At 35.6% G+C, this 25709-nt stretch overlaps 1 protein-coding gene across 5 annotated transcripts in view; it reads left to right on the forward strand.

Annotated features, from left to right (window-relative positions):
* LOC107548338 (cAMP-specific 3',5'-cyclic phosphodiesterase 4D) overlaps nt 1-25709 on the forward strand; it is a 103978-nt gene that overhangs the window by 56729 nt on the left and 21540 nt on the right. Inside the window, exon 1 of one of the 5 annotated variants that reach the window (XM_016228997.1) lies at nt 7447-7584. The exons of 3 other annotated variants lie outside the window; for them this stretch is intronic. In XM_016228997.1, coding sequence (XP_016084483.1) covers nt 7457-7584 — 128 coding nt within the window. In that variant the 5' untranslated portion in view covers nt 7447-7456. Of the gene's footprint in view, nt 1-7446; nt 7585-12128; nt 12374-25709 lie in introns of those variants that run through there. One more of the 5 variants, XM_016229004.1, reaches the window with a different exon arrangement.

Genomic DNA, 25709 nt, shown 5'->3' on the forward strand with positions numbered 1-25709 from the left:
GATTCAACTCTTAATGCCTTTCATGACAAGAACAATAACTTTAGTTTTAATAATTGTTCTAATTTTATGACAATTGGAAAGTCCACAACACAACTATAACGATAACGACAGAGGAACAATATTTTTGGAATTACTTTTAATGAACAATAAAAACATTGACAATCAGAATCCACCCAACTGTAACGAGCTTGCACATTTAAAACTGTTAATCGCATAACTGCATCAGGTTTATAATAATCACAGAACTTAATCTTTTGTTTGTGAACATTAATATAGTTATCGTTCTTGGTGTGAATGGGCCTTTAGAGATACTTAATTTAAATAGGTATTTGTTACAATACCCAATACAATATTATTTTAATATACTATACATTATTTATTTATTTGTTTGTTTATTTTACAGTAGTGCACAGAAATTGCGCAAATCATCTGAAAAGCTTTAGTGTATCAGCTGTAAATTTGAGAATTTTGCTCCAGGGCCACTGAAAAGTGTGGGGTTTCTCAGCAATCGTGAAGTAAGGTTACAATACAATTCTACTACCTCTGCCCTTAAACATGTTATTTAGCCTTAAGATACTCCAGGGGGAGTTCCTGTTCCTTACCATTGCTGAATGATTCATATAGGTACAGGAATCATGACCAGATCTTTGTCATCTCTCTAAAAAATAACTTCAAGATAACGATAGGTGTTGTTTCCAGGAGACTAGAGAACAGTGTTTCTGCGAAGCAGACGAGACGTCAGTGGTCCTCGCTGACAGTGAGAGATGGCGTGGCTTTTTCTCACCTTTTACTGAAGAACAGTGATGGATGATGGGAACTACATCCCAGCCTGCAAACAAAGCCGTACACTTTGTCTTCTGGAAGGGCAGTTGCAATGGCATTACATAGCAGGTTAGCCTGGATAAGCTGAGTTTATTATAGGCTATACTTGGCAGAGCTTATAGGGATTTTCATCACTAGCAGCTCTGATTGTCGTTTGATGGTAATGAATGATAAATAGCATGTTAATATGGAGGTTTCGCCACACTTGGATGCCTGAAGCTCATTCCAGGGCATCTCATTAAATTTATGTATATATAATATATTCATGTACTCTGTGGCAAATTCGACTTTTGCTATGAAACACTATGATCATTACATAAGTGTTGTACATAAGTAATGGGTTTTTGGCCTTGGACACATTTCTCTATTGCTGTGACTGCATCCCCCCTCTTGTTGTGATGAGATGTTTAGTCTCAGAGTGAGAGACCCTTGTTAAAGTAACTGTGTTACAGCTGGTGATAGAGTGCTCCCTAGTGGTAACAAATGGAGAAATCTACTGCAAAGCTACTCTCAGGTTTAGCTTGAGAGCCAGATAAGGTACCAGGTGGCAGGTGTTTTTCTCTAGCAATTTCAATATAGGCACATACTTTTAATAGACAGAGAACACAGTTCAACTTTAAAATTAAAATCTGTCTCATCGGATTACTGTCATTTCCTTGCTCTTTGCCAATACTTAAAAGAATAGTTAATCGTTCTTATGTCCTCATGTTGTTCTTTCATCTAAGGAAGACAAAAGGAGACATTGCAAAATATATGTTTGACAGAATTCACAAAATACACAGTTACTAAGATATAGCCTTTCTGACAGGCTCACCTATATAATAAATGTTTGCATTTATGTTTTCTGTAAAAAAAAACAATTGTCACATTGCAAATGTTTTGAATGGCCGTCAATAGAGCTTTTTGTCTCCATTATGGCGTAGTTATGGCATCTTACAACAGGGGCTAACCAGACCTGAGCTTGTAATAATCTGTTGGTCTGCTGCCATCTAGTGATCTAAGCAGACTTTTAAAGTGATTTAGGAGAGGAACCTCTCTTCTAAAACTTAAATTCATTGCTCTGTCAGTTGTGTTTTTCAGTATTACCACTCAGATCTTTTCGCCTCTAATATCAGGGATTATGCAGTTCTCATTTGTGCTTGAAGTTCTTAATATTGATGTTCACATCCAATATTAGAAAACAAATTCTTACCAAATTGTCAGTATTGCTTGGTCACAGTGTTAGGGGGTTGAGGTTAACAGGGCATTGCTGTGCAGTTGCTAAGGTTTTCTGATTGTATTTAAGTGCATTTCGATTCAGTTTCCTTCAAAAAAAAATTTTAATGGCTTTAGAGAGCCACCAAGCGGTCTGATTGCTTTGGAGATTGGAGAATTATTAAAGTCTGTTGCACAAATAATATGGCATGCATTGAATGCCAAAATTTCATTGAATAAGAAGACATTAGGTCCAGTACACATGAAAGACTGTATTAACAGCTGTTGCACTGGGTTAAATTGGCTGAAAGTAGAAATATAATGTCTGTGGCATCTTGTCATTTGCAAGACTATGTTCTTGATGTGCATCAGCCCCGTCTGTCTGATTAAGGGCAGAGAGTCAGGACATAAAGGCTTTTTAGAAATGGCAATAGAAGTATGATTGAAGCAGATCAGGAGAATTCTACAAAACATGCATGCAGGATTTTGCACGCTTAGACACTCACACGTTGACACTGGATGGTCTTCATTAAAGATCATTAATGGCTGATTGAGCTTACTGATCTCGCAAATGATTTCAGCACCTACCTGCTTCTTGTTCAACCACCTCCTGTTCTCTCTCTTTTCTCTTTCTCTGATCTCTTTCTCCCTCCTCTTCCTTTCTGCTCATCCTCCAGTCCTCTCTCAACCCCTTCACTCTCAATTTTACTCACAGTACTGAAAACTGGTCAAACTGACCCAGGAAGGCTTGCTCAGCTGTAGTTGGACCTGTTCAGCTTTGATTGTAACTCGACGATGAGTTTGCCAGCAAACTCAGAACTTTGTAAAGGAAACAATTCTAAAGTTGATTCAACTCTTAATGCCTTTCATGACAAGAACAATAACTTTAGTTTTAATAATTGTTCTAATTTTATGACAATTGGAAAGTCCACAACACAACTATAACGATAACGACAGAGGAACAATATTTTTGGAATTACTTTTAATGAACAATAAAAACATTGACAATCAGAATCCACCCAACTGTTAACGAGCTTGCACATTTAAAACTGTTAATCGCATAACTGCATCAGGTTTATAATAATCACAGAACTTAATCTTTTGTTTGTGAACATTAATATAGTTATCGTTCTTGGTGTGAATGGGCCTTTAGAGATACTTAATTTAAATAGGTATTTGTTACAATACCCAATACAATATTATTTTAATATACTATACATTTATTTATTTGTTTGTTTATTTTACAGTAGTGCACAGAAATTACACAAATCATCTGAAAAGCTTTAGTGTATCAGCTGTAAATTTGAGAATTTTGCTCCAGGGCCACTGAAAAGTGTGGGGTTTCTCAGCAATCGTGAAGTAAGGTTACAATACAATTCTACTACCTCTGCCCTTAAACATGTTATTTAGCCGTAAGATACTCCAGGGGGAGTTCCTGTTCCTTGCCATTGCTGAATGATTCATATAGGTACAGGAATCATGACCAGATCTTTGTCATCTCTCTAAAAAATAACTTCAAGATAACGAGGGCATTGCTGTGCAGTTGCTAAGGTTTTCTGATTGTATTTAAGTGCATTTCGATTCAGTTTCCTTCAAAAAAAAATTTTAATGGCTTTAGAGAGCCACCAAGCGGTCTGATTGCTTTGGAGATTGGAGAACGCATGTTAATATGGAGGTTTCGCCACACTTGGATGCCTGAAGCTCATTCCAGGGCATCTCATTCAATTTATGTATATATAATATATTCATGTACTCTGTGGCAAATTCAACTTTTGCTATGAAACACTATGATCATTACATAAGTGTTGTGTGGTAATGGGTTTTTGGCCTTGGACACATTTCTCTATTGCTGTGACTGCATCCCCCCTCCTGTTGTGATGAGATGTTTAGTCTCAGAGTGAGAGACCCTTGTTAAAGTAACTGTGTTACAGCTGGTGATAGAGTGCTCCCTAGTGGTAACAAATGGAGAAATCTACTGCAAAGCTACTCTCATGTTTAGCTTGAGAGCCAGATAAGGTACCAGGTGGCAGGTGTTTTTCTCTAGCAATTTCAATATAGGCACATACTTTTAATAGACAGAGAACACAGTTCAACTTTAAAATTAAAATCTGTCTCATCGAATTACTGTCATTTCCTTGCTCTTTGCCAATACTTAAAAGAATAGTTAATCGTTCTTATGTCCTCATGTTGTTCTTTCATCTAAGGAAGACAAAAGGAGGCATTGCAAAATATATGTTTGACAGAATTCACAAAATACACAGTTACTAAGATATAGCCTTTTCTGACAGGCTCACCTATATAATAAATGTTTGCATTTATGTTTTCTGTAAAAAAAAACATTTGTCACATTGCAAATGTTTTGAATGGCCGTCAATAGAGCTTTTTGAATATTGTGGAAACTTCCATAACAAATGTGTTAATTCATAAAAAGATTAATATTTGTAGCATTACTACTAATAACTGTAATATATGTCATTGTTTTGACATTTGCGCAGTCCAGCAAGGAGCAGGTGTGTGTCAATAACTACAATACACATTGAGAAAAATTTGAATGTGTGTGTGTTTGCAAGTGAGTAAATCGGTGTGTATTGTGCCAAAGACAAATGCTCAGCAACAGAGAATCACTATCAGATATGTGCCTTATGCTAATGCCAATAAAGTGCACGCGCGCGCACACACACACACACTACCATTGAAACACAGACTTGAACAGGTAAAGCACATGTCACATAACATGCAAAGTATAAATTCAGTTTTCAGGAGAAAAAAAATCAAGGTGATTTTATATAACTGGATTTTTTTTTCTGTATAGTAGCACAGACCCATTCAAATCATGCTGCGTTCTGCTTCTTCATTCAGACAGCATCAGCTGCTAATGTTGAGTCTGTCTCTGCATGGGTTTATTTCATCCAAGTAATTATGAGTAGGAGGTTTAGCACATTTATCAGATTTAGAACATATTCAACACTTTTAATATAGTGTGGATATTGTGGAAACTTCCATAACAAATGTGTTAATTCATAAAAAGATTAATATTTGTAGCATTACTGCTAATAACTGTAATATATGTCCTTGTTTTGACATTTGCGCAGTCCAGCAAGGAGCAGGTGTGTGTCAATAACTACAGTACACATTGAGAAAAATTTGAATGTGTGTGTGTTTGCAAGTGAGTAAATCGGTGTGTATTGTGCCAAAGACAAATGCTCAGCAACAGAGAATCACTATCAGATATGTGCCTTATGCTAATGCCAATAAAGTGCACGCGCACACACACACACACTACCATTGAAACACAGACTTGAACAGGTAAAGCACATGTCACATAACATGCAAAGTATAAATTCAGTTTTCAGGAGAAAAAAAATCAAGGTGATTTTATATAACTGGATTTTTTTTTCTGTATAGTAGCACAGACCCATTCAAATCATGCTGCGTTCTGCTTCTTCATTCAGACGGCATCAGCTGCTAATGTTGAGTCTGTCTCTGCATGGGTTTATTTCATCCAAGTAATTATGAGTAGGAGGTTTAGCACATTTATCAGATTTAGAACATATTCAACACTTTTAATATAGTGTGTGGTTTTGCTTAGATCACCTCCTGATGATTTATTTTTACTAATAATTGGTTGTAGGTGAGTGGGAGTGTGATATGGAGATGAGTGCATTTGGAGATGAAGCAGTACATTTCCAGACACTTGCCATCTGGTATCAATGCAGCACTTGGATGGATGCATGCAGACTGCATGGATGTATATTGGTTTGAAAAAAAAAGTTAATTAAATGCTGTAATGCTAAATGTTATCAAATATTAAATGTGTATGTTTGTGTCTGTATATAAATTCAACAAAAAAAGTTGTTTTAAAGAATTTTTTAAAATCAAAATAAGCTTTACAGATCTTTATTGGTAAGAGTTAAAGAGATAATTGTGTCCTGCTGCAGGGAGGCATGAGGACTGCAGATGTGGCCAGAGCAATAAACTGCAATATCCATAATGTAAGGCAACTAAAAAAGGGCTACAGGGAGGAAGGAAGGACAGCTGATTGTCCTTGCAGTGGCAAACCACATGTAACTAAGTGTCCCCCCAGAAGTGTTTGAGAACTTGCCTTAATGAAAGAGTTGAGTAAAACAGTAACCCCTCACAGCAAGAACTCTCAAATCTGGTGCATGAGGATGAGATGCACTGTAGTACTTAAAGCAGCTGGTGGCCACACATATAAACCTTTAAAATGTTCTTCTCACCTTACCTCAGTTGAACACATTAAACCATAGGTGACCTTGCTGACGACACAAAGACACTCTAGGGTATGGGTCAAAACTTTAACAAGGCTTAAGACCAGGGCATAGAGATTTTATTTTCTTTCAAAGCACTACATGGAAAGAAACGCTACCACAGAACTTTGTGTCACAAAGTTGTCACATTTAATATAGTATTTAATCTTACATTTACTTAAGTAGTTTGAATAAGTTTGTACTTGATTGTTACTTGAAAATGACTAATTTTGCCATATCAAAATTGCCTCCATATCATCCCTTGGGCCTTTTGCCTAAATTATTAAAAAACTCATATCAGAAACACTTTTTTATATACAGTGGGTACGGAAAGTATTCAGACCCCCTTAAATTTTTCACTCTTTGTTATATTGCAGCCATTTGCTAAAATCATTTAAGTTAATTTTTTTTCCTCATTAATGTACACACAGCACCCCATATTGACAGAAAAACACAGAATTGTTGACATTTATGCAGATTTATTAAAAAAGAAAATCTGAAAAACACTTTTTTATATATATATATTTAAATATTGATTATTAAATGTTTATGGTGTTTATGGCACTGTAACAAAGTACTCTGGTGAATTTCATAACAGCTTGTTAATTTAAATGATTCATTTAATTTAATTTGAATAATTACAAATTAGACATTAGCTCTGTCACATTTGAATACTTTTGAGTGCAAGAAAAAACTTTAGCTTGAAATATCAATAAGTATTCAAATATGTTTTGAATTGTTAAATTTTTAGATGCTTAGTCTGAACATATATGAACAGTTGTGACTTGTGAAACAAGCACCTTCTAGTATCTCAATTGAAATTCAGTTAATCCTGTCCCGAACCACACTTGTCAGCACTATTACTGCATGCTTGGAGGATAAAGCTCCTGATTTTGGCTTTTCACATAGAACTGTTCTTACGAGTTTACAAAACTATAATGTTTTTTTATTTTTTATTTTTAAAGCTGATTACTGTCTAGTGACATAGTTTCATGTACAGTTTACCAGCACAGAAGCTTGTGTTACCGACATGGCAGTTGGATGCGAGAAGGCCAGGCAGGTGTTATTGGATTATGGGATGAGGTCAGAGTAGTGACGTGGACATTTTCCTCACCCAAAGCTGAAGCTTTCTTAGTTGGGGTCAGTCAAGCTGTTAGTTTCCTCAGGACACCATGGCTAGTGAATCTCCTGGCGGTTCTCCTCTTTCTCTCTTTCTTAGCACTTTCACTTGGAACGGCTGCCAGCTTGATAAAAACTCAATGAAAGGCAAGAAAAGGAACCGCTGGTTCAAGTCACGCAGGTACATAAAAACTTGCACATTAAACAGATATATGGTTTACAGTATACCTTTTTAATCTGCATTTGTTAGACATTTTTCAAAAATATATAATAATCTTACCTAGATGTTTGATCATGCAGTGCATTCTTGTTTTTACAATGGGGCAATTGCTGCACAATAGCTTACGCACACCACAAGCCTGATTTCATGAGCTGTATGTGAGGCGGCCTTGTGTGTGTGCCCTTTGAGTGTTCACGAGCGCACTGTCTCTAGGAGAGTGCTTAATGGTTTAAACACTGGCCAGACTTAAAAAGAAATGCAAATTATAAACTTTAGTGACGATGCGACATTGCTTTGATTGTGCAAGTGACAATTCTTGTTGTGTCAACTGTGCAGCGTGCAGCTTGCTTAAAGTGCAGACACGATGTGGTGATTTGAAGCCATTTGCACATTTTGAGAGGAAAAGAGAGAGAGAGTGCGGTGGTTCACTCACACTGTTTGTGAAATTACGTCTCACAGAAAGTTTCCATATTACTTAAGTCATTTAATAAAGAAATATGAATTGTACCTCACCTTATTATAATTATTTTACCCATGCCGGACAGAGATTGAGATCGGTTTATGAAATCGGCCTTTATTGACCCCCGATCAAACTTCCCAAGCAATTATCATAGCCAATTAGTCGGAGCACCCCTAATTTTGGGGATTTTTAAATTTTATTTATTTATTTGCTGTGGTCATCTGATTTTATAACTGTCTCAAGGATTCTTCAAGCTAAATTTCTAGTGCATATTATTGTAATTTCTCTTGGGTAAACAAGTAAACATGATAAAACTGCACTGGGGCACATTATATAATTGAACCTTGGCTTAGGTTGCATAAATGACAAGTGGGTCATGTTGATATCGGGTTTAGTTGTCACGTGTTTTATAAGTTGTAATGTTTGTAAAACAGTCTGTTTTTTACGATTTCTGCTGGCTGAAGCAAAAAAAAAAAATAATAATAATAATAGCATGCTATTTCTGAATGTTACCTTTTCCAATTTCCATTTTTCATCTTTCTATGAAAATATTCTTTGTTGCTGATATGGCAATAAAAATTATTTTTATATGATCTTACTCTTGTATATTACCAATTTTTATTTACAGTTAAAGGGATCATATGATGTTGCTAAAAAAAACATTATTTTGTGTATTTGGTGTAATGAAATGTGTTTATGCAGTTTAAGGTTAAAAAAACACATTATTTTCCACATACTCTACATTATTGTTTCTCCTCTATGCCCCACCTTTCTGAAATGCGTCGATTTTTACAAAGCTCATTGTTCTGAAAAGCGAGGTGTGCTCTGGTTGGCCAGCTATCCAGTGCGTTGTGATTGGCCGAATTCTTCAAGCGTCTGACGGAAATGTTACGCACCTTACCATATTGTGATGCCTGCGGCAACCACATGTGACGACCCCGGGCTGGACTCCGCTTCGTCCACAGTGAACGCCGATCCAGTGAAAAGCGATATCATCCTCTTTTGGAAGGCCAAACAAAGTAGTTTCACTTTCACAACGAAGCACACAGTGCATTCACGACATGGCGGCGGCGGCAACAATACTACAGCAACAATAAAAGTTACATCTACTTTCTTTGCGTGAACATTTGGGCTGCGCTTTGCAAATCTTCCCACATCGTGATGTAGACATGTGGGGGCGTGTTAGAACGAGCCACTTTAGGTAGGTGTGGCTGACTCTTAACTTTTATAAAGAATATCTCTTTGGTTTTGAGACTTTAGTCTTTGCAACTTTACAGATCTTCTTTATGCACCAAGAGCTTATAACACTCCAAAGAGAAAGGAAAAATTGAAATCGCATCATATGACCCCTTTAATTGATTATTGGTATCTTTTTCATGTATCTTTTTTCATTTATATTAGGACTGTCAAAAAAAATTTCGAATTTCGACTATTCATCTAATTTAAAATAAAAATCCACATTCGAATGCAAAAACATTGCATTCGAATTTTAGGTGTGCATCAGGCAGCCTTATCAGTGGAGCACGAAATGCGACGACGATGTAAGTGTCATTGCATTTTAATGTTTTTGTTAGTCTGTCCAGTTGAACCCACTAGATGCGGCGCTGCTAAGTTGTTAATTCAAAATATTGCGGGAAAAAAGAACATCAATGCTGAGATGATGTCAGGGCTCGACGCTTACTTTTCTTTTTAGGAGCACCTTCTAATCAATAATCCAAAATGTTATCAAAAAGTATAGCCTTCCCATTATGAGGTAATATTTGACTCCTCTAACTTTATTAAAAGTATGTCATCTTTTGTCAAATTCTTAAAAAAATTATATTTTACAAGCTTTTTAAAAATTGACAACGACAAAATAAGAGTAGAATAAGAAACAAGTTAAAAATCAAATGAAATCAGTATTAACAAAAGTCATGGAAAATTAATATAAGTTCAACTTTTTAAAAACATACCTCAAGACTTTATGGCGGTTTTTCCCCATCCTACTGCATCTCAAGTTTTTAAATGAAGAAAGTACTCTTTGTGATTAGTTTTCGGTCCTTTGTATTAAACTATACATACTTGCATGATTCTGTTTTGTTTCTAATTGTTTAAGCAACTTTAATTATATAAGGTTTATAAACATTATGCACTTTTCTCAAAGATAGTCGTGTTATTTTATTATGCTTTGAAGAAATGTGCATAATATTTTATTATGCTCCCTCTTGTGGCCTCAGGAGAGAAGCCAAAAGCGTTTTTCCCCCCTAACTGAAATTATGCCTTTTAAAGGGGTCCTATTATGCTCTTTTACAAAGTCTTGATTTTGTTTTGGGGGTGTACTAGAACATGCTCTCTTGCTTGGTGGTTCGAAAAATGCATTATTTTTCACATAATTTACATTATTATTCACATAATTTACATTATTAAAATCCCTTTCCCCCCAGCCTGCCACAAATGGCTCGATTAGTTCCGGCTTTGATGAAGGTCCACCTTCCGAAAAACAAAATGTGTTGTGATTATTTCTGTTGGCGGGAATTATTTGTAATGATATTCTAATGAGCCACTTTGTGATATCACAAAGCCCGGAAAACAAACGCTGTAGTCCAAATGAGCCTTTCTTGAAAAGGGATTTTTAAAAAACGAAATATCTCCCTTTGGAGTGGACTTTGAGATTTGTAACTTTCTAGATATTTTTAATGCCCAAACATACACACTACACACTGACTAAAATTTAAAAAGTGAAAAGCATAATAGGACCCCTTTAAATTTGAATATAATTCGAATATTGATAATATTTAAGTACAAAATTCTAATTTAGTTTTTCAGCCATTTTGACAGCCCTAATTTATATATAGATTGCAGATTTATATATTTATATCTTGCAAATAGTCATTGTTGCTGATTTGGAAATAAAAAAGATTATTGTTTAAAAAAAGTAACAGAAAAGCTTTCAATCCATTTTAAATTGGGAATACATCCTTTTTTTCCCTTTCAAAAAATAGGTTAAATCACTGTCAATACAGGTTCTCATTACCCGATACAGTGTGACAACATGCCCCTACATCAGTGTAGCTTTTTGTAATTCAGACTTCATAGTATGTGTTTATATAGAAACCCAAGCCTTAGCAATATTCACCAGAGTTGCTGTTTCTATACATAGTGAGACAAACACACAATCACCATGAACGTCTCTTTTTCTGTTTGTTGTCATTTAGAACTAACTAATTTCTCCTAAGCCAATTACTTCATCATCAGACATCTGTAAACTTTCACTGAAGATAAAATCAAGCTTGTTGTCTAAATGTTTATTGAAACCTTCGAGTGAGCAGAGCTGAAAGCGATACTCCCTGCTTCGCTGTCATTGGTTGACACGTATCATGCGTCACTGGAACACCTCTTAGGGCTCATGCGTTAATGTGTGAACCGTTAGTCGCAGCGGGAGACTAGCTGCCGCAAACTATACAAGCACAGCCACATGTGTTCAGTTTTCTTTGTTGAAGAGTTCTCTAATTGAAAAGTGGTACATGACATTGAGTACTAGTTTTTTTTTTTACTTTTCAGTGATGTTTGAAGAGCCCTCATTGTCTGTTTTGGGCATTAAATGACTCTTATATTATTACATGCTGGTCATTGCACAGTATGTGAAAGTGCTTTAAAGAAGTCCATTGTGAATGACTCGTGTAGATGAAGTGGTTTTGAATTTCCAGGCTACACAGGATATGCAATTTCACACTAAATCTTTTGACTCTGCGTGAATTCTTACTACTGGACAACTCCTTCCCACCACTTTTAGGGAGTATAAACATCCGTTGGGATCACTTACCTTTCATTTTTCCCTGTTATTTGAAAACATATCATCTCAATATCACAGGGATGTCATAGCAAACATGAGGATCGCCCTACCCCTGACTACGTCATGACTACACGAGTCCAAGCAGTGAGCCCTGCAGCCAGCCAGGAAGGGAGGGAGGAATGTACACAGGGTGGGAGTTTCAGGACAGATAGCGAGTGGGGGAGAGGCAGATTGTCTTGCATTATAGCAGCCGGTTGCTGAGTGGCAGAAACACTGGAACGCCTGTCTGGTCAGTTTGAGAGTCCCAGGACACGAGGGGCTCCTGTCAGTCAGACAAACAGAGGCAGGGCCATCTTGACCGAGTTATGTTCATGCTCGGAGACACACGTGAGGACTGAAAACAAACACACACTGCTGGGATTTACTGTAGCCGCTAGCAGAGGGAAATCCACGTCCAGAATGAGCATTATCATGAAGCCCCGGTCTCGTTCCACCAGTTCACTTAAGAACACAGACGGGTAAAGGAGAACTTTTGACTATGTCCTTCTGCCTCCCTTAACCCATTACCCTGTGCTTGCTGTTTCCTTCTCCCTCATACATCAATCGTTTGACTTTCCATATCTCTTTTTAACGTCTTGTGCAACTCTCTGCTTCCTCTTAAGTTTTAAACCCTTTTGTTTTTCCACTTACCTTCCACAAATTGAGTTTCACTCTGCCTAAAGAATTTATTTTACGTACATTCTCTTCCACTAGTATTCTTCCTCTGGGCTTTTCATTTACTCTGTCTCTCACTGACTTGTTAAAGTGTAACTGTGAGATAGATTTAAGCATTCTTTGATGCATTTATGTTGCCTGCTTGTCAAATAAGGATAGAGATTATTTTGGTCTCAAGTCAATTTTACGTCATCAAATTTTAATATGTTGATTAAGATGTTTTTCATTTTAACAAAATAATTTGTGTTGTTTTTATACATATAAAAATATAAGAATATACTTTATACAATGTTTACATAATCAAATATTATAATACATATCAAAACACTTTATATATATTTTATACAAGTTATGTATAGATGGTTTGAATTAATTAAGAGAAAATGCATTGACACATGGCATTGACTTTTCACCTGAATATTCTAATGAAATATTATAATTATATTATATATTATAATTAAATTAAGTATATAAACAAGATTTTTTAATTTAATTATTTTAATTGTAAGAGCTGTAAGTAATTAAAAATCTAATTGTTTTTATGCAGTTACCACCTATTGTAGATGCAAATAAGTGTATTAAAGATGAAAAACATGATTATGAAATTTGCTCATTTTACTCTTTATAATTGAACTGAAAAAAATAAATAGCATGTCGACCAATACTATATCCAAAACGTTTGTGCAGTCACCTTAAAAAATAGTAAGATGGCAAAGAGGCAGACTGATATTTCCACATGAGAAGGCTGCTGCTGGATTGCAGCATATTTGCAAGCAGTGCCAGAGGGCAGTTACCTTGTTTCTCTTGTCCCATCTTGTTCTCCTTTTGTATTTGCTTATTTTAGAAGCAAGTGATGATCGTTTGTGGATAACTGATTTTGGTACAACAGCTTTGAGTCTGTATAAATGCATTGTGTGCATGAAGAATCATTTGAGCAGTCATCCGTCACTGCGAACTCTGAGATATTGCATATTGATGATTCACAGGATTCAGCTCCCCCCCCATTTCATCCCCATGAATAATGGCTCTCAGCTAAGCAAACACGGCCTTGCTTTAAGAATGTTTAAGTGTATGTGTGTGCCTGTGTGTGTGTGAGTATGATGGAGGAAGTCAGGATGGAGGAAATCTCACTGACATCTTATTGATGTCATCAGTGTAGAGGACGATGTGTGTGTCAGTATGTGTTTCCTTCACCTCATATATTGACCCTATAAAAAGATTAAGAAGTCAGGATGGAGGAAATCTCACTGACATTGTTGATGTCATCAGTGTAGAGGACGATGTGTGTGTCAGTATGTGTTTCCTTCACCTCATATATTGACCCTATTGTCTGCGGTTCCTGTTTGTTTTGCTTTATTGTAATGCATGACAGTGACTCAGTGCATGTCATACACACCAGTAATTAAGTGACAGTTGCCACCTCATATCATTAATACTATTGTAATTTGGGTTACTCTAATCCAGAGGCGGACAGTAACTAAGTACATTTACTTGAGTATTGTACTTAAGTACACTTTTTGAGTATCTGTACTTTACTTGAGTATAATTTTTTCTGGGAACTTATGACTTTTAACTTCACTACATTTGAAAGACAAATATTGTACTTTTCACTCCACTACATTTCTATCAAGGTCCTCGAAGTAGAAAGTCGTTACTATGTAGCAGCTTTGAAAGTCAGTGGGTGATTTTTTTTCTTCTCTATAACCTGACTCTCTTTTTTTTCAGACAGTTTATCAGATCAAATATAACCATCATTTGAATTAAAATAATGTGCGGTTATATTAGGCATGCAAATCAAACCAGTGAAATTGGCTTTTCATTAGTGATCGCAATAGAAGTTTCTAATTTCCAGTTTGTGGTTGCATTTAAGAGAGGTCTTACATCTAGCTCATGGAGTGTTTAAATCTGTGTATATTTGTGTCTATATAAAAGAGAGAATTTGTTATGTCTTGTATGACACCTAATCTGTTGGAATAGATGACCCATTTCCTCTCCTGTCGTTCAAGCTTTGACATCATTGCCACATTATAGCACCTTGTTAGACAAACATCATGAGTCTTCCAATTACAATGGCTTTTATGTGGCAAAGTGCAATATTTGCATTGCGTGGAAGTGTGTGTTAAGGTGAGTGTATATGTTTCTGTTGTCAGCAGCAGTCGCTTGCTAAATATGACTGTCTCTTTTCTGTTAATTTCATTCTGTACATTAAGATTTAGGTTATTAATGGAGGTGACAACCACTTTTTACGATCAAATTAAAGGTGCAATAGGTGATTGTCTTCAGAAATATTTTTTGTTATGCTGGTTGAAAGTCTCTTCACATCCCGATAGCAATCATTAAGTTAAGTGGTCTAAATGTATTTATATATTCTGTGGAAGGCGTAGGACCAAGAAATGTTTGTCCAATCAAAACACTCGGTCCGAGTATTTTAATTGGTTTTGCTACCTGCCTGTCAACATGTGTATTTGCGAACATCAACAACCTGACCTTCCTTCCTGGTATTGTAGTACTTTTACTAACTGTACTATAAATTTTTCTCACCGGTTAATAACGCATGATGTATTGTAGTAATGTTGTCTGGTCTGTGTGTGCGCTCAGGGGGCATGGCTTTGGACGGCGATTGCAGGGAGGGTGGGTGATTTCGTTCGCTTTCAGTGCTATCAGGCTAAAGTTAGCATTTTTCAAGATCTCCTACTGCACCTTTAACTCAAATAATTGAGGTACACTGTAAAAAAAATCTGAAATTGAGAGAACTTAAAAACGTGAGGCACCTGATTCAGGATTTCAGGAAAAATTCTATCAGCTTAATTTTAGTTGGTCTGTGTTTTCGTCAAACATAATATGTTCAATGAACTTGAAATTAAAACTGTTTTTACTTGTAGTGTATCCACATGCAATCCACTTGCATTTTAAGTTAATGTACGTATTGACATAATGATGTAGAACTTTCTTCATTTGTTTTAACTTGTGTGTTGGTTTGTTGAGCAAACTTAAAAGGTTATAAAGAGTTACTTCTATATACCAAAGCAAGATTTATATGTGCTATAATGTAAAAACCTAGAGGTGACTTGAAAACAACACAAACACAAAATATTATCAAATACTCAACAAAATATAATAAAAAACACTACATAGAGCTAAAACATCTATTATTTCTGAATAGCACATATTCATGTTACCAAAATTCCCCATGATTTCACCAAAAATACAAATTATTCTAGTGCAAGAATTCAAGTGTTGGACCCTCACCACCAAACTTGACATAGTACAGTAGGTATAAAAGAATCACCCCCCCTTTAAAATAATCACATTTTGTTGTTTTGCAGTCTGAAATGAAGACGGACACAGCTTTTGTTTTATAACTGTAATTACTCAGTGCAATTTATAACATCCAAGTGAAAGAAATAACACCAGATAACGCAGAATTTTATTTTTTTTTTAAACAGAAACACTGAGTTGGAAAAAGAATCTAAGTTAATATTGTGGAATATATTAGACATGATTTAGCTAAATTGTGTACGTGAAAATATTACCTATAAAGCCACAGAAGAACAGTTGTGCATCTCCTAATAAAACACAATAGGTGTTGGACTTGAAGCAGCACTGCACAGACCTTTTTGTGTATGAAATCAAAGTACAGTGAGAGGGATTAGACAGCATTTTTAAAATGTTTGTTTTGATGTCAAATAAGTCTTGCTGTTTTGCTTTTTTGTTAAAGCAGTGTTGCTGTTGTAAAGTTGTACATCTACAGTTGTGTTGCTGGGTTTTAAAGCAGGTTTGATATTTTTTCTTCCTTATCAGTCTGTATTTACAGGATTTCACTGTTCACTCTGTTCAAATGTGGATGAATGGCTACACATAGATGTGTGCACACACTGTCAGAGCTGTGTGAGATCACTACCATACGGGTGGGTAGGGGTGTTAATTTATTCCAAATATACTACAAGCTAGTCAGTTTATTCAGCAGGTGTAATGTATTCTAAGTTGCTTCAGAAGTATTGCAAGTATTACGTACAACAATAAAACAGTACATTGACATAAAAAAGGAAATTTACTTTTGGTACTTAAGTACTTTTAAAAGCAAGTACTTCTGTACTTTTATTTAAGTAACAATCTGTCTTTACAACTTTTACTTGTAATGGAGTAATATTTGACCAGCAGTATCTGTACTTTCACTCAAGTAATGGAGTTGAGTACTTTGTCCGCCTCTGCTCTAATCAAATATAACCATCATTTGAATTAAAATAATGTGCGGTTATATTAGGCATGCAAATCAAACCAGTGAAATTGGCTTTTCATTAGTGATCGCAATAGAAGTTTCTAATTTCCAGTTTGTGGTTGCATTTAAGAGAGGTCTTACATCTAGCTCATGGAGTGTTTAAATCTGTGTATATTTGTGTCTATATAAAAGAGAGAATTTGTTATGTCTTGTATGACACCTAATCTGTTGGAATAGATGACCCATTTCCTCTCCTGTCGTTCAAGCTTTGACATCATTGCCACATTATAGCACCTTGTTAGACAAACATCATGAGTCTTCCAATTACAATGGCTTTTATGTGGCAAAGTGCAATATTTGCATTGCGTGGAAGTGTGTGTTAAGGTGAGTGTATATGTTTCTGTTGTCAGCAGCAGTCGCTTGCTAAATATGACTGTCTCTTTTCTGTTAATTTCATTCTGTACATTAAGATTTAGGTTATTAATGGAGGTGACAACCACTTTTTACGATCAAATTAAAGGTGCAATAGGTGATTGACTTCAGAAATATTTTTTGTTATGCTGGTTGAAAGTCTCTTCACATCCCGATAGCAATCATTAAGTTAAGTGGTCTAAATGTATTTATATATTCTGTGGAAGGCGTAGGACCAAGAAATGTTTGTCCAATCAAAACACTCGGTCCGAGTATTTTAATTGGTTTTGCTACCTGCCTGTCAACATGTGTATTTGCGAACATCAACAACCTGACCTTCCTTCCTGGTATTGTAGTACTTTTACTAACTGTACTATAAATTTTTCTCACCGGTTAATAACGCATGATGTATTGTAGTAATGTTGTCTGGTCTGTGTGTGCGCTCAGGGGGCATGGCTTTGGACGGCGATTGCAGGGAGGGTGGGTGATTTCGTTCGCTTTCAGTGCTATCAGGCTAAAGTTAGCATTTTTCAAGATCTCCTACTGCACCTTTAACTCAAATAATTGAGGTACACTGTAAAAAAAATCTGAAATTGAGAGAACTTAAAAACGTGAGGCACCTGATTCAGGATTTCAGGAAAAATTCTATCAGCTTAATTTTAGTTGGTCTGTGTTTTCGTCAAACATAATATGTTCAATGAACTTGAAATTAAAACTGTTTTTACTTGTAGTGTATCCACATGCAATCCACTTGCATTTTAAGTTAATGTACGTATTGACATAATGATGTAGAACTTTCTTCATTTGTTTTAACTTGTGTGTTGGTTTGTTGAGCAAACTTAAAAGGTTATAAAGAGTTACTTCTATATACCAAAGCAAGATTTATATGTGCTATAATGTAAAAACCTAGAGGTGACTTGAAAACAACACAAACACAAAATATTATCAAATACTCAACAAAATATAATAAAAAACACTACATAGAGCTAAAACATCTATTATTTCTGAATAGCACATATTCATGTTACCAAAATTCCCCATGATTTCACCAAAAATACAAATTATTCTAGTGCAAGAATTCAAGTGTTGGACCCTCACCACCAAACTTGACATAGTACAGTAGGTATAAAAGAATCACCCCCCCTTTAAAATAATCACATTTTGTTGTTTTGCAGTCTGAAATGAAGACGGACACAGCTTTTGTTTTATAACTGTAATTACTCAGTGCAATTTATAACATCCAAGTGAAAGAAATAACACCAGATAACGCAGAATTTTATTTTTTTTTTAAACAGAAACACTGAGTTGGAAAAAGAATCTAACCCCCTTGTGTCAGTATTTTGTTGAACCATCTTTTGCTTTAATTACAGCCTTGTCTGTTGGGATATGTCTCTGTCTCTACTAACTTTGCACATCTAGACTTTGCAGTATTTGCCCACTCTTCTTTGCACAACTGCTCAAGTTCAGTTAAATTTGATGGTGACCGTTTGTAGACTGCAGTCTTCAAGTCATTCCACAGATCTTCGATGGGGTTTAAGTCTGGGCTCTGACTAGACCATGCAAGAACATTCACCTTTTTCTCCTTCCACCACCGTGTGCTCAGTTTTGCTGTGTGCTTTGGATCATTGTAATGTTGGAAGGTAGGGCTGGACGAAGCATCCTTGCTAAATAAAAGTATTAATTTCTATAATTGATTTCCCAAAAAATAATAAAAATTATACTGACTCCAAGCTTTTGAATGGAATAGTGTATGTTACAAAAGTTTTCTATTTCAGATAAATGCTGATCTTTGGATCTTTCTATTCATCAAAGAATCCTGAAAAAAATTTACTCAACTGTTTTAAATATTGATAATCAGCATATTAGAATTATTAGAATCATGTGACACTGCAGTAATGACTGCTGAAATTCTGCTTTAATCACAGTAATAAATTATAATTTAATATATGTGAAAATAGAAAGCAATTTTAAATAGTAAAAATATTTCAAAGTTTTACTGTTTTTTTGCTGTACTTTGGATCAAATAAATGCAGCCTTGGTTAGCAGAAGATAATTCTTAAAAAAATAAAAAAAACTTACTGTTCAAAAACTTTTGACTGGTAGTGTAAGCTGATTATTCTTATAGATTGAAACAAATGTGCTTCAGCAGAATCATGTGACACTGCAGTAATGACTGCTGAAATTCTGCTTTAATCACAGTAATAAATTATAATTTAATATATGTGAAAATAGAAAGCAATTTTAAATAGTAAAAATATTTCAAAGTTTTACTGTTTTTGCTGTACTTTGGATCAAATAAATGCAGCCTTGGTTAGCAGAAGATAATTCTTAAAAAAATAAAAAAAACTTACTGTTCAAAAACTTTTGACTGGTAGTGTAAGCTGATTATTCTTATAGATTGAAACAAATGTGCTTCAGCCAGAGAACAAAAAGGAAATGAAAAGTGTTCCGAGTCGCTGCAGAAAACAAAAAATTGAACAACAACTAAAGCTGGAAATGTTGCTGGAGACGGGCTTCTTGAAAATGCAAATTCATTCTCTGCCAGCAGGAGGCGCTTTTAGAGAGATAAAACTAGCGGTTTCCCTGGTAACAGCTGTAATCAAATCAGCTCCGCTCATGAACGCTACTTTAATAGATAAAATGAAAATGCCATCTAAATTTTTCTGAAGACAGTCGGTTCCCTTCAGAGATTCATTCATATAAAACACCTGCACCGTGTTTTGAATTTGAAACTTAAGTGCTCATGTTTATTCAACGAAGTCAAACGCCACAAATAAATCAATGTATGGAAAACAGTGGTAATGTATATCGAAATATCGGAAATGTGTTTAAAAATCATATCACCATTATTGAAAAAAATTATATCGCGATACATATCAATATTGAATTATTGTCCAGCCCTATTGGAAGGTAAATCTGCTTCCCATTGACAACTTTCTGGCAGAGGGCAGCAGATTTTCCTCAAGAATTTGATGGTATTTTGCCCCATCCATTTTTCCTTCTATCCTGACAAGTGCTCCAGTCCCTGCTGCAGAGAAACACCCCCCATAACAGGATATTACCACCTCCATGCTTTACTGTAGGAATGCTGTTATTTGGATGGTGAGCTGTATTGGATTTTCGCCAGACATATCGTTAGGTGTTGAGGCCAAATAATTAAATTTTAGTCTCATCTGCCTCAGAATCTTCCAGGCAAAGCTCAGTCGTGACTGCATGTGGCCTTTTCTTGAGGAGTGGCTTTTTTTCTTGCAACCCTCCCATACAAGCCACATTTTAGGAGAATTTGTGATATTGTTGTCACATGCACACAATGACCACTATTTGTCATACATTCCTGCAACTGCTTCAGAGTTGCTGTAGGCCTCGTGGTAGCCTCTTTGACCAGTTTCCTTCTGGCTCTTTCATCCAGTTTGGAGTGACGTCCCGATCAGGGACAGTCTGTGTTGTACCAAATACCTTCCACTTCTTAATAATAGACGTCACTGTGCTTCTAGGCATTGATAAAGCCTTTGACATTTTTTAGGCCTCTTGGTAGCCTCTTTGACCAGTTTCCTTCTGGCTCTTTCATCCAGTTTGGAGTGACGTCCCGATCAGGGACAGTCTGTGTTGTACCAAATACCTTCCACTTCTTAATAATAGACGTCACTGTGCTTCTAGGCATTGATAAAGCCTTTGACATTTTTTTGTATCCATCTCCAGTGCCTTGCCACTCATAGTTGATTGTTTGCTTCAGTTGCACTACCAAGGACTGAAATGCACCAGGAAAGCTCTTTTCATGCTGAGCTAATCAAAATGACCACAGCTGAAAGTCAAATGGCTTTGTGTGCCATTGAGAAGGTGATTAGCTACACCTGATTGAGTTTACAAGTCATTTTTGGGAGGGGGTGATCCTTTTTCCAAATCAGTGATTGTTTTTTTTTTTTATTATTATATTAATTTTTTTCTGACATGTTGGTGTTATATCTTTCACTTGGATGTTATTAGTTGCACTGAGTAAATACAGCTGGATAAAACAAAAACGGTGTCTGTCTTCATTTCAGGCTGCAAAGCAACAAAATATGATTATTTTAAATTATTGAATCTTTTCTATATCCATCGTAAGTTCTTGTTGTTTAATATTTAAGTTGCTCAAAATAAATGGCCAAAAATAATTTGAATTCATATTTTTATATAATGTCAACTTTTTCTACATTCAATAGTTCAGAGAATTTTAATTTCAGAACTCAACTAAACAATTAATAAGTCACTCCCAAAACTTTGCTGCTTTGACTAACTGATTCTCTTTCCCATATTTTCTTTGCTTATTTCAGAGCATGGTAATTTTAGCAACAGTTATTTTTATGCTTTTGACAGAGCTTGATTTGATTCATGAATTATTCCTGCCTGCTATTTTTATCTGCACATCTCTTTTATTTGTCTATTTTGAGCATATTCCTGTTCTGTCTCATGATTGACAAGAATACCGGCAGTGTTTTGGGAACAACCTCATGTGATCAGAAGAAAACAATGTATTTTACATTCTCTTTGCATGTGGTCTCAAACCATAGGGTTCCACTTTTTGAATGTCTCAGGATCAGACTACATATTTCCTGTGCTTTTTTGTTCCTCTCTTATGCTCTAATGGACCACATGCTAGGAGGGCAGGCAGTCACTTACCAGTTCATTATCCATCAACTTTTAACATTAGGGATAATTTATTTATTTTTCTTCAGTTTTGGAATCACAAATATGTACTTAGATTTAGTTTCTGTTTTTCCCAGTTAGGTTTATTTTTATTTCAGTTAACAGAAATGTTTTGTATCTGGTTTACATTTCACAAGACATTCGTGAGCAAGTCATTTCTGTTGTCATTTTCTTTTTTTTAATGAATATTAGTGCTCAAAGTATAATTTAAGTTCCTTTAACAAACTCTGAGCATTGTTAGTGTTGACTGCCATTATAATCGGAAAAGAATGGTTTAGTGCCAAAAACAGTTAGTTGGGGAACAGCCAGTCTCAATTAAAGTGGCTTAAACTACATGCCCAAAGGGATTGGACAGGGTATCCACAACAACAGAGCTAGCCAGTTGGACATCTGATGCCATAGATAGCATAGAAGTGATTGCAGCTACTGTAATTATCCCTTGGATTTTTATTGGACGCTCATATGTAATCCTTCCGCTAAAGTACCATTAAATAAATTGGCATGTTGTCCATAGTCATTCTTGTAGTTCGTGGAAGAATAACACCCCCATATTGTGATAGTTTTAGGTAAGGGGTCTCCAAACTCAGTCCTGAAGGGCCGGTGTCCTGCAGAGTTTAGTTCCAACCCTAACTAAAAACACCTGAACCAGCTAATTAAGGTCTTACTAGGCATACTAGAAACTTCCAGGCAGGTGTGTTGAGGCAAGTTGGAGCTAAACTCTGCAGGACACTGGAATTTGGAGCCCCCAGTTTTAGGTGATTTTATAGTGAACCACTTTGGTTTTTATATATCTTGACTTTAAGTTTATGTTAAAAATTTTTGTTCTAAATCATTCTGCTTTTGATCCTCTTTACCGCTTCAGTGTCTAGAGAGAAAGAGAACTCTTGTTGTAAGCAACTCATGAAGAACCAAAATCCATACACCCAACAACATACAGTGACCCCAAAAAGTCAAACCTAGTCCCATCTGCAAACCAATTATGTTAGATTTTCTCAGAACTAGCTTTAACTTCTAAATTTTCTGTGCTATTTTTACTATTTATTTTTAACGAACTTGGCTAGTTTGGGGTGATATATGAAGTCACTTCACACAGGTGCAGAGAAGTGTAACCACAGATGTAGTTCAGCACATTAACTATGGACATGCTCCATTCAAATACTTTTTAGGTCCTCTGTAGATGTTTTATGATAAAAGTTAAATGGTGTACAGCAAATTCTCTAGAAGTTCAGACAAGTAAGTTAGAAGTAATTTCCACTTACATGCTTTGATAATATCTGTGATGTCTGGAGAGATTCCACCCAGCCCACTCCATTATGCTTTAAAATAACTGGAAGTGATTATGATTATCTAGAAATGACTGTTTAATGTATCATGTGTGTTACGTCACAGAGCGCTGTTTGATGTCCAAAGAGCTTAGAGTTTCTGTCCAATTCCAGCAAAAAGGTAATTAGTGATTAAACTCAGACTCCTACTAACCTCTTAGGTATACTGAACTGTGTGTTTTTTTTAAACAATTTGTCATTTATAAGTGTTACAGAAATATTTCTCATAAGATTAATGAGGTAGAGGAGGTTTTTATCTGACACTGATTTAAAGCTGCTTGAAATGTGTTGTGTTATTTTATATAACCAGTATCTTTGCTTTTCATTGTTCCACGGTTTTCTGTGTTTGTGTAATGTGTGAATTATGACGTGTTTGTATATCAGGACTAAAAACACTTCCAAGGTAATTACTCAAAAGTACACACAGCGCTGTGTTTTTGGGCCTTTAAGATGTGTTGGTGTGTGTGCACTTGTGTGTGTTTGGATGTTAAGTGTAGTTTAAGCAGGCAGTGATCTTTCAACAGTGAACAGATGGAGACCTTCACATACTGCTTATTTGATAGAGGGAAATCAGGGGAGTGAAATTAGAGCACTAGCAAAGTGAAGACGAGGAGGAAGGAGAGAGGATGGGAGTGGTGTATTTTCCTCTCTGTAACTGAAGACACATTAGACAAAGCAAACTGCTCACAACACTGCTGTTTGTTGATGGGCTGGTCTTATCCTAAAGGGGTCTTATGATGAGGAATCAGGATTTAAAAAAGTTTAATGTCAGATTCTGCCATCAGACAACAATATTCAAAAAAGAATTCAGATATAGAAAAATAACTGAACATATAGCACTGGTCAAAAGTTTGTGGTCAGTTTGATTTTTTTTTTTTGTTTTAAGAAAATTGTTAATTTATTCAGTAAGGACACATTAAAGTCATCAAAAGTGACAGTAAAGACATTTATAACATTACAAAAGATTTCTATTTCAAATAAATGCTGTTCTTTTGAACTTTCTATTCATCAAAGAATCCTGCAAAAAATAACACTATTTCCACAAAAATATTAAGCGGCACAATATTTTCACAATATTACTGTTTTTGCAACCCTGAGGGTAAGAGAATATTTTCAAAAATGTAAAAAAAAAAAATTATTCATTTTAAACAGTAGTGTGCATGTTTTTTGAGACATGGGACAGAACAGCTACAGAAGTGAAAAATAAATAAAATGTATGTAAAATAAATTATTTTGGATAAATTTTTTTCACATGTTCAGAGATATGGATTTATCCTTTGGTGCAAAAATATTAGAATTACAATATAAATATTATTTATGTATTATTATTTTTGTTAGGTTTTGTTATATACATATTTTAATATTTAAAATATTTTGTGGTCTGAATTTTAGGCCGAGTGAGTGATAATATCAATGAAATAAAAAAAAAGATTATGTAAATTTAAATTAAATTTACATTTATTTATTTAAATTTTATAAAGGTTCTAGTGATCTTTGATTAATTTCAAAAAGTGAAAATGTTGCTGTGAAAATCACTGGACATGTTTTGTCCCATCTCTCTAGAATCATGAAGGCGTTTTCATTTTCAAGTGAAAGAAATGTGTGTTGACTTATTTATGGTTATTATAGGAGCCCATATTCCTCTTTGTAGCATAAGCATCAATGCTTTTGTGTGGGTTACAGTAAAAGGAGAACCATCTCATTCATAATGCATGTCTAGAGTTGAGAGTGTGAGACGGTAAGCCGGTGCATTCCTGTGATATGACCCAAGAGAGATGAGGGCAGCACATCAGCGGGCCACTCACCGCCAGCTCTAGTATGAACTGTGAATAAGTCAGTTCTCAATGAAACACAAAAATAAAGTGTTGGCTTGAAAAAGTACAGGACACAAACTCCAAATGTTGTTGTCTCTTCGCACTGTGGTGCTTTGATTGCACTGAACACAGACAATAGAAAGGTCGTATGCGTACGTCTTGTTGTTGCTGACATATTTGTTCTCAGTCTAAACAAAACTCGAAACAAAAAATCCCCTGTTTTACGTGGGTCATGAATCATTGGCCCTGTATGTGTCAGACAGTACGGTCTGCTGAAGTCGCCAAGGTGCAGGCTGACCCACTAATACGGGTTTATCCATCCACACCACGTTACTCATCTCAGATGTGAGCCTGCATGGAGGTGATGATGGTGGCTAAGCGAGAATAACACGTCACCGTTCGCGTCAGGAAAATACCCAGGGCAGAGCAATTATATTAATGCTCCCCGGGGATTATGGGTCAGCATGTTGTAAGCACAGTTGGGTGGATCTAAGGACTAGGGAGATGAAGGTTAAGGACGGCTCTCCCGATCAGGAATTTGCTGGAAGAATTGTTTTTTGTATTGTGGTTATAATTTTTAATGCATGAATTTGTGTTTTATTATTTTGCTGTTGCTGCACTACAATATTACAGCAACCTAAATTAATATGTATTTAAATAAATCGTCACATTACCTTGGAGCAAATTTAAG

The sequence above is a fragment of the Sinocyclocheilus grahami genome, unplaced genomic scaffold (genome assembly GCF_001515645.1).
Source record: "Sinocyclocheilus grahami isolate Dianchi unplaced genomic scaffold, SAMN03320097.WGS_v1.1 scaffold16.1, whole genome shotgun sequence".
Taxonomy (NCBI): domain Eukaryota; kingdom Metazoa; phylum Chordata; class Actinopteri; order Cypriniformes; family Cyprinidae; genus Sinocyclocheilus; species Sinocyclocheilus grahami.